The sequence below is a fragment of the Triticum urartu genome, chromosome 6A, assembly GCF_056163025.1.
Source record: "Triticum urartu cultivar PI428250 chromosome 6A, HENAU_Tu73, whole genome shotgun sequence".
Classification (NCBI taxonomy): Eukaryota; Viridiplantae; Streptophyta; class Magnoliopsida; order Poales; family Poaceae; genus Triticum; species Triticum urartu.
Window position 1 is genome coordinate 603,458,531 of NC_141878.1, and position 10,597 is coordinate 603,469,127.

The window sequence follows — 10,597 nt, forward strand, 5'->3', positions numbered from 1 at the left end:
AAGAAATTAACTACTCCCTCCCTCCGTCTCATAATATAAAAACGCTTTTTAAATTTAAAAAGCGTTTTTATATTATGGGAGGGAAAGAGTATATGATGATCAATGGTGCATTTCAAATTCAAAGCTAGTGATCTACAAATCCGACGATTGATCAAACCAACCAAATAAAATCCTATCTAGCTCGCTAGCTGGAGATCGAGACGATCTCATCCGAATCAACCAATGTATATATCCAGCTCGATCGATCCTCCGATCGATGAAACTGAAGACGCTAACCAGACTGTCAGCCCGTCGACGGCCCCGGCGCGCCCACGATGACGGCGTTGGACCAGCGCGCGGGCGAGTGGTCGCTCCTGTCGGACGAGGACATGGCCACGGCACGCGCCTCACGCACCATCCGCAGCACCTCGGCCGTGCCCGGCGCGCGCCGGGTCCGCAGCCACGCACGCCGCCGCCACGCCAACCAGCGCGCCCAGCTTCTCCTCGACGGGGCCGGCTGCGTCGGACGCAGCCGACTCGCTGCCCGACTTGATGGACATCTCCTCCTCGCATGCGTCGCGCACCCATGCGGTCACCTCGTTGGCACCACCACCGCCGCCGCGCTGGTCCAGGAGGTCTGGGAACGGCGCGCGGCCCGTGAGCAGCTCCAGCAGGAGCACGCCAAAGTTGTACACGTCGGACGCGGCCGTGAAGGAGGAGGAGGAGGGGCTATCCGGGGCCCGGTAGAGAAGGGATGTGGAGGATGCGTCGATGCCGGTGGCGTGGAGGGCGGGGACGAGGCCGTAGTCGGTGAGGCAGGACTCAAAGTCGGGGCCGAGGAGGACGTTGGAGAGCTAGGAGGATCTTGGTCAGCAGGAGCACGAGGATGCTCATTAAGTTGCATGCCTTAACTAATCAATCTGGGTGCCTCGTTTGGACAGGCCGCGTCAACAACATTCGTGCATGGGCCCCAACCTCATGCGTTTAATTCTTTCCAATAAATCTTATTTGAATTCAATAGTCTTCATCATAAAAAAGCCAACACAAAAAGTATCGAGCATGATGCGATTGTTATCAGAAAAACAAGCATATAAATTTTGAATAATCATCTCTCTTGAGAGCTCATGATTGGGGCATGAATACAACATTGATTTAAGCCTCCCCCAAGCTTGAGCGATGCTTTCTCCTTCGCGAGGCCAAAAATTATATATATAATTGCGATCACGATGAACAAAATGCATAGGATAAAACTTCTGATAAAATTCCAATTTCAATCGTTTGTAATTCCAAGACCCCATATCATCAAATAGCCTATACCATGTCGATGCATCTCCCTTCAAAGATAAAGGGAAGACCTTCTTCTTAACAACATCTTCGGGTACACCTGTAAGCTTAAATAATCCACAAACTTCATCCACATATATTATATGCTCATCAGGATGTTTTGTTTCATCTCCTAAAAAGGGATTAGCTAGCAGTTTTTCTATCATACCCAAAGAAATTTCAAAGCAAACATTTTCATTTTCAGTAGGTTCAGTAGGTTGAGGAGCAACTCTTTGCTCTACTGGTCGGGGTGAAGATACACCGAACAAGCCCCTCAGAGGATTACTTTCCATAGTAACAAGTGACAGTAAATTTCAGCACACTATATAAATTTTTCCTTACCAAATTTCACCTACCAAAAGCGCTTCACTTCCCGGCAACGGCGCCAGAAAAGAGTCTTGATGACCCACAAGTATAGGGGATCTATCGTAGTCCTTTCGATAAGTAAGAGTGTCGAACCCAACGAGGAGCAGAAGGAAATGATAAGCGGTTTCCAACAAGGTATTCTCTGCAAGTACTGAAATAAGTGGTAACATATAGTTTTGTGATAGGATAATTTGTAACGAGCAACAAGTAACAAAAGTAAATAAGGTGCAGCAAGGTGGCTCAATCCTTTTTGTAGCAAAGGACAAGTCTGGACAAACTCTTATATAGAGAAAAGTGCTCCCGAGGACACATGGGAATATCATCAAGCTAGTTTTCATCACGCTCATATGATTCGCGTTCGTTACTTTGATAATTTGGTATGTGGGTGGACCGGTGCTTGGGTACTGTCCTTACTTGGACAAGTATCCCACTTATGATTAACCCTTATTGCAAGCATCCGCAACTACAACAAAAGTATTAAGGTAAACCTAAACATAGCATGAAACATATGGATCCAAATCAGCCCCTTACGAAGCAACGCATAAACTAGGGTTTAAGCTTCTGTCACTCTAGCAACCCATCATCTACTGATTACTTCCCAATGCCTTCCTCTAGGCCCAAATAATGTTGAAGTGTCATGTAGTCGACGTTCACATAACACCACTAGAGGAGAGACAACATACACCTCATCAAAATATCGAACGAATACCAAATTCACATGACTACTAATAGCAAGACTTCTCTCATGTCCTCAGGAACAACCGTAACTACTCACAAAGCATAAACATGTTCATAATCAGAGGGGTATTAATATGCATATATGATCTGAACATATGATCTTCCACCAATTAAACCAACTAGCATCAACTACAAGGAGTAATTAACACTACTAGCAACCTACTAGCACCAATCCCGGACTTGGAGACAAGATTTGGATACAAGAGATGAACTAGGGTTTTGAGAGGAGATTGTGCCGATGAAGATGTTGATGGAGAGTGCCCTCTCCCGATGAGAGGAGCGTTGGTGATGACGATGGCGATGACTTCCCCCTCTCGGAGGGAAGTTTCCCCGGCAGAACAGCTCCGCCAGAGCCCTAGATTGGTTCCGCCTCATGACGGCGAAGTTTCGTCCGAGAAGATGGCTTCTTATTTTTTTTCCCATCAAAAGACTTCATATAGCGGAAGATGGCCACCGGAGGGCCATCAGGGGGCCCACGAGGTAGGGGGCGCGCCCAGGGGGGTAGGGCGCGCCCCCCACCCTCGTGGGCAGGGTGTGGCCCCCTGGTGAACTTCTTCCGCGGAGTATTTTTTATATATTCTGAAAACGTCTTCCGTGAAGTTTCGGGACTTTTGGAGCTGTGCAGAATAGGTCTCTAATATTTGCTCCTTTTCCAGCCAAGAATCCCAGCTGCCGGCATTCTCCCTCTTTATGGAAACCTTGTAAAATAAGAGAGAATAGGCATAAGTATTATGACATAATGTGTAATAACAACCCATAATGCAATAAATATCGATATAAAAGCATGATGCAAAATGGACGTATCAATCACCATGATCTTGCGTGTGCGTAGGAATTTTTTTGAAATTACTACGTTCCCTAACAGGGAAGGGGCTGGGCGAGCGCGCGTCCGAGCTGCACAGCTACAATGGCAGTGGCGGCGGTGGCGAGGGAAGAGTGGGGAAGAGTGGAGAAGAATGAAGGGCGTGCGGCCGGAGGGAGGGAGGGGATGGATAGAAAAAGGCGTCCATGTGCCACCGACGGGCGGGCCAGGGGAGGACACGCACAGACGCCCCGCGCGACCGCGTGCTGTCCGTTTCATCCAAAAAGCAGCGCAAACTTGGGCCAGGGATGGGTCGAAAGCGGACAGAAAATAGACCAAACTCCATTTGCGCCCGCGCGTTGGACCGTCTAGTTCGTCCGTTTTACTCCAAACGGACGCGCGCGGACAGGATGGGGTCACGCGGTGGAGTTGGCCTTATGTCAACCGATCTTGCAGCATCTCAGACATGGAATCTACCGGCCAGTTAAAATGATGGGCAGTAATAGGCGCCGGTCGACCGGCCCAAACTTTCGGCCGGTCCCCGCGTGGCCATACGATTTAATACACACACACACCGTTGGATCGCATCTGTCCTCCACCCCCGCAACCATCTCAGATCCATTTTCTTCCCCCAAATCCTCATGGCAGTTGCAGGCCCAGATGTGCAGCGCCGTTGTCTCTGCGGTCCGCGACAATCCTCTCCGGCCACCGGCCATGCCCCCACTGTCGTACATCACCGCGGCTCGCCATCGCCGTTGCTGCAATGTCGCTTGTTGAAGCATCTCCATTGTGGGTCGCGGCAAAATTTCTTCACCGGTCGCACTCAGAGTCTCGCTCCTGGTAGGTCGCCGTCTTCATCGGTTGCAGCTCGTCGCCGTCGCATCTCGCCGCCAAAAAAAAGTCGATGCAACTCTGCATCGAGTAAAACAAATGCATCAAAAACAAATGTCGGTTCCAGCAAAATTGGGACATGGTTCCAGCAAAATTGGGACTTGGTTCCAGCACGATGCAACCTCTCGTATGCATCAAACTCCTATGCATCAAAAACAAATGCCGGTGAAGCAAAAAAATTCTCAGTTCCAGCAAAACAATACATCGGTTCCAGCAAAGAACAAAAATTTAGCAAAAAAAGACGCATCAGGAAAAAAACAGGCACCCCCCTCTTGCAGCTCCCCCCAGTCGCCGGTTGCAGCTCCCCGCGTCAAACGATGTTGGATGCAGCCCTCCGACAATGCGTCGACCTTGTAGCACATCCAGGAGCTGGTTCCAGCTAATTGGGGCACTGGTTCCAGCAAAAACGAAGATGCTCAACAAAATCGAATGGGGATGATAGCAAAAACGAAAAAGGGTTGTAGCAAAACAGATGGGTGGATTCAGCAAAATAAGAACCTGGTTCCAGCAAACCCCTTGGTTTCAGAACAAACACACTGTCGCCGTCGCCGATTGCAGCTTGGCCATGGGAAGAACGGACCTTGGGCCCTTGGCTGCTGTGGCCATGGAGAGGGCGTGCAACCAGCTGCCGACGGACAAGGGGACGAGGCCATAGTCCGTGAGGAAGGACTCGAAGTCGGGGCCGAGGAGGATGTTGGAGGGCTTGAGGTTGCCGTGCACGATGGCCAAGGAGTGGAGGTGGAGCAGGCCGGCGGCGATGTCCTCGGCGATCTTCATGCAGGAGGTCCAGTGCAGCGGCTTGCCCTTGCTCGACGGCCGAGACCCTGCATTGCACGCACGCATGCATTTCCAACCATTATACCACATTTAAATCGCAAAACATGAATGGTCACATTGTTTGTTCTAGTTCAGTACATAGCTTGCAAAAAAGTCTATTACTACTAGTTAAGTTCCATGCTATGGTCATCAGCATGGACGAACATTTAGTCATTTACTGGGTAGAACCCACAGCTGAGCTGAGCTGAGGTAGCTGTGTGTGTAGTGTGAGGCCAGCCAGCCAGCCAGTCATCAAGCATTTGGCAGGCAACAATTACTATTTGCAGATGAAAAAGGACCACTCTGATATGCAACAATTACTACTATAGTGGTGATTAACAAGGACCATTGTCACTCTATGGTGCAACAATTACTACTAATATAGTGGTGATTAAAAAGGACCACTGTCACGCACAAGCAAGCGTGCACCCATAAATCTGTGTACAACATATGTCATTGTATCTGTTTAATAATATGGCTGCATGCATCATCCGGATGGATGCAAAGGCAAGAGATAATCCTCTTTTTCAAAAAAAGAAAAATTGTGCCATTGTATTTGTGCGCTTGTCCCTAGCATGTGAAGATAAAACCCTTCCAAGTGTTCCATGGTGTACAGATGCTAAGGGTGTCACATAGGCAGAAAAATGATGTGGTAAAGCAATTAAAAAGGAGAGAGAATATTATGATGACCCCGATAAGAACCAATGCTAAGCACGTGGACCTAGGCAAAAAGACTATCAACCAATACATGAAGTAGTTTTATTACTAAACAATTAAAAAGAAAACGCTTAGCTACATAATCTAAACACCGATGCATTTAGGACATTAGTTGCTAAGCATTTTAATGCACTTAGCACCCTACTTTAGCACCAATGCATTGGAAGAGGTCTAAGACATGGTGGATGCGCACTGAAGAAACAAACTTTATCTACTGTCTTGGGTTCAGGACATGTTGGCATTTGACTGTATGCCTCGGCCAATTTAGGAAGAAGATTTGGACGGTGGCACAAGAATAAAAAGGCCCACTTTTTTCTAATCAACAAGTCCGTACACAATCCTGGTGACTCACATGCATGCGTGTTCATGTTCATGTTCTTGTTTTTCTTTTATATATGAATGAACGAAAAGAAAATAATATTTTGATCCAGTGAGAGCTCGTACTGCTAGTGCTTTTTCTTTTTTGTCATGTCGTCCGGTGATCTTGTGGTTGCCTAGGTTTACGCCGTGTCTCGATGGGGGCGTGTTCCCCGGCCGGGATTCTCTCTCTGTCGGCCACTCTTGTTACGGCCCAATGTTTCATTATGTCAACCGATCGTCGATCTCGGACATGGAATCTACCGGCCAGTCAAAATGATTTACTACATGCTGCTCCGAATGCGATAGTAAAGTACTTCCTCCGTTTATTATTAGTCCGTATATAAGATTTTGTCAAACTCAAGCTTTGTAGAGTTTGATTAATTTTATATTAAAAAATATAAACATTCATAGCAGGGACGTGCCGTCAAAATCCGAGGCCTTGTGCGAAACTAAAAAATGAGGCCCTATCTCATAAAAGAATAAACTAACAAACAATCATAATGCATATATATCTCAAAAAAAAATATAATATACTGTATATAATATAATGTCTTACATAACAACTGGACATATAAAAAAGTCATACCTATCCAACTCCCGGTTGCTATTTATTTGAACATACTCATTCTTTTAGTATTCTTTAAAATGAAATTTTCAATGATATCCTCGTAATCAATCTTCTTCAACACTTCACTCTCAAGTGCTATTGTGGCCAAATCATTGAGTCTTTGTTTTTTCGACAAAGGGTGGATTTTATTAGCTCAATATGGAGCATCAAGGGGATACAAACATAAAGAGCACACATCCGACCTCTGCATAGCTAAGATGCACACAGCCAACACAAACGCACACACACAAAAATCACACCGACAACTAGCAAAGTCATACGACCAAAGCTATGCCAAGGCGGATAGGAAACAAAAAGAAAGTGAAAAAAAGCAATGATAATCCACGCCGAGCAGGTGTTGATCCAAAAGAAGATGATGCAAGCGCACGTGATCCGAACGTGGACACAGCCACGCAGACTAAACGCGCATGCACTATGAAAGCGGCTTGCCAAAGACCGTCCGCGGAACCAGAACCTCCGTCGATATTCAAGTGACATCGGTCGCAGCTCAAATAGCAAGAAGAGATGGTACCGCCAAAATTTCATTGAGACGCTCCGGCGATCCCATGCTTCCGATGCAAGTGTTTGTCGATGGTAAATCTTAGCATGACCATGGGCCCCAGACAATACACCACGAGCCTACACTGCGCCGCCTTGGCTGCAACAAGCCGTCAATATCATCGAAGATGACTTGGCTATCTGTACCGCTATCACATCCATGGACTACCACTATGCACCATGTTCGCAAGGCCACACTGCAGCAACGGATCATCCCTGCTTGACGGCACAAAAGCAACCGGCAAACCGCCACCAGCCACTAGTCTCGCTAACTAGGCCCAACTCCAAGATGATACCCCCAACGGGGAACACGACCCCAAGTGCTGCCATCATCCGATCCGGGCAAACCTGGACCTAGGGTTTCCCCTCAAGTGTTCTGGGAGGGAAGCCGGAGATTACATGTCGACGCCTTCATCAAGGTAGCGACGCCATAGGCGCCGTCGTCGTTGGCTTCGATCATAGTCAAAGTCTGGCTTTCGCCCGCAGTCTCCATCTCCTCCAAAAAAATGAGCCTAGCTGCTCCACCACGTCCACCTTCTTCACCACAGGACCACCATAGCCGGAGGACTGGATCCTTCTAAGCCGGAAAGTCCCGAGGCAGGCCGATGAGATATGAATCAGATCAGGGACTGCACCGGCCGAAGAAGGCGCCACGCCGGATCACCGGAGCGCCGTCGCCTTGTGCACGCCATCCAGCCACCGCCATGCATCTGGGCCTCCCAGCATCGACGCCATGCCACCGCCTGCCGGTGAGAACCACAGCCCCACCACCCTCTCCCGCAGATCCGGCCAAGGCATCTCGTGGCCAGCCGCCACACGGATCAGCCGAGGCATCCGATGGGTTGCCGCCAATGAGATCCAGGCCGGGGGAGAGAGAGGCCAACTCAGTCATAGTAGTACGCATATAGGACTTCAATACCTTTAAGGTAGAACTGTTACAATGTGATTCTTAATCAAGGAGGTAAGAACCGGTCTCTAACTAAGTAAAAATCCCTGTCAATAGTTAATGAAAATTAGGAATTAGGAGTAGGAATCAAAGTTAATAGAAAAGGACTCGCTAGTCATTAAGCACCTGGAGGCTGCAGTCGGTCACCGATCAATCTGATGAGCAACGAGTCTGAAATTTAAGAGAGGAGGCGAGGAAGGCAACGGCGGCGGCGGCCTGAATCCGATCGCAGGAATGTCCGATCGATCGGTGGCCTGAATCCGATCGCAGGCATGTCCGATCGATCTAAGGCGACGAGATGTTTCCTGTAGCGACGCCGTCCGGCCGACGCGATTGCGGTTTCCCGTTCCCCGATCGAGAGTTCCAGAGTCGAGATGATCCCCATTCCAGACCGATCCTGTTGTTTTTTTAGACCGACGAGGGCTTGAGGCAACGATCCCGTTTCCATCTCTCTCTCTTTTTTTTGAGGGAATATCCCATTTCCATCTAGTACAACGTTTATTGATTAATGTTTCGGTTTACAGGAATAACAAAGGGATCATGGGGTACTCCCAGCCACAAATGGTGCCCTTGAACTAGAGAAGTACAGAATTTAACTAGATTATGAGCATCAACATTCCTATGCCGTCCTTCAAAGATGAAGTCGCAACGTGTGAATTGTCTTGCCTGGCTTTGGATCTCCTTGATAATCATGCTATATCTTCCTGCCGTCCTGTCGTCCTGCCGTCCCTTTCTTAATTTCCTCCACAACAGTTTTGCAATCACAGGCAACAACAATCTGAGCAAAATGTAAATCCTGAGTTAGGGCTAGCGCCTCACGGCAGGCCAGCGCTTCTAGCATCGGTGGATCGTTGATCTCATCAAAAACCATTGCTGAGGAACCGAGGAACTGGCCATCGTGGTTCCTTCCTATGATGGAAGCTGCTCCTCTTCTCCCGTTTCTGGCAACTCCCCCATCTACCTGAATCTTGACAACACCATGATCAGGCGGTATCCATCCTTGCCTGACACCATGTCTCGCTTCTGCATGCGAGTCGCTCCTTGTAGCCGACCCATTCTGAATAGTTGCAATTTCAGCAATGAAACTCTTTACAAACGAATGAGTCGCGTGCGGGCTCTGTAGGTCTCCCTCATGAATAGCCTTACGACGAGCCCACCAAATCGCCCACATAGTTACTGCCGTCACTATCAGGCTATCTTGTGGTAGATGATCTATGGCTGAAAATAACCACACCTTAGCATTCGGCTCCGGGGTCGCTTGAATAAAATCAAGTATGTTTTCATCAACCAGTGCCCAAACGCACCTTGCAACAGAACATTCAAAAAGTGAGTGTCGCCATGAATCTGCCATTCCACATAGCTGACAGTTTCCATCATCCGCCATTTTCCTTGCGTGTCTTACATCCTCTGTTGGGATCGACAGCTTAGACAGTCTCCACAAGAAATGACATATTTTTCCTGGAACTTTAACGGACCATAGTGACGCCCATGATTTAACTTCAGCAACAAAATCTGAGGACCCAGATCTTCCTTCTAACCATTCCTCTCTTCTGCGCTTTGTGTCAGCCAACATTCGGTAAGCAGATCTTACTGAAAAAACTCCATTCCTCTCAAAGTTCCATGCCCATTGATCATCCATTTGTCTAGTGCAGATCGGAATGGCCAAGACAGCCAGGGTATCCGCAGTAATAAAATTAGCATCAAGCACTTCTCTATTCCATGCCGCATTATGTGCATCAATCAACTCACTTACGAAGGTTGGGGGTTGGCCGATAGACACGATAACGGCCTCATGATAGCGTTCCTCGGTATCCAGTTATCTACCCATATCCTCGTCGTTGATCCATCTCCGATTCTCCTGATAATCCCTTGCTTGAGGACATCTCTTCCTTCCATTATGGCTCGCCATACCTGTGATGGCCGATTCCCAAGTTCAGCTTCCAGAATTGTGCTTTGAGGATAATAGACAACCTTCAAAATTCTCGCACACAAAGAATCTGGACACTGCAGAAGTCTCCAGGACTGTCTTGCCAAAAGAGCTAGATTGAAAAGCTCAAAATCCTGAAACCCTAGCCCACCCATGAATTTGGGCTGAGTCATAGACTTCCAAGAAACCCAAGCTGGCTTACGTTTACCTTCCCTGCTTCCCCACCAGAATTGCCTTATTAGCTTGTTTAGGTGCTCACAAAGGCCCCGAGGTAGCTTAAAACATGACATTGAAAACACTGGGACTGCTTGTGCCACTGATTTAACCAAGACTTCCTTTCCTTGTGAAGACAAACATTTTTCCATCCATCCCTTCACCTTGCTCCACAGCCTGTCCTTCAAGTACTTAAATGCTCCATTTTTAGAACTGCCTACATCAGAAGGCAATCCTAGGTACTTTTCATTCAGGGATTCATTGGGAACATTTAGTATGGCTTTAATCTCATCCTTTATAGTGTTTGGGAAACCCTTGCTAAAAAAGATAGAAGACTTAGCTATGTTAATCCTC

At 47.8% G+C, this 10,597-nt stretch overlaps 1 protein-coding gene across 1 annotated transcript; it reads right to left on the reverse strand.

Annotated features, from left to right (window-relative positions):
- Nucleotides 1-386: 386 nt before the first annotated feature.
- Nucleotides 387-3,924, reverse strand: LOC125517103 (inactive leucine-rich repeat receptor-like serine/threonine-protein kinase At1g60630). Its single transcript, XM_087531065.1, has 2 exons — nt 3,784-3,924; nt 387-833 (listed from the first exon to the last, which is right to left on the reverse strand). Exons 1-2 carry the CDS (start codon nt 3,922-3,924, stop codon nt 387-389), a joined length of 588 nt encoding a protein of 195 aa, XP_087387191.1.
- Between the last annotated feature and the right edge of the window lie 6,673 nt (nt 3,925-10,597).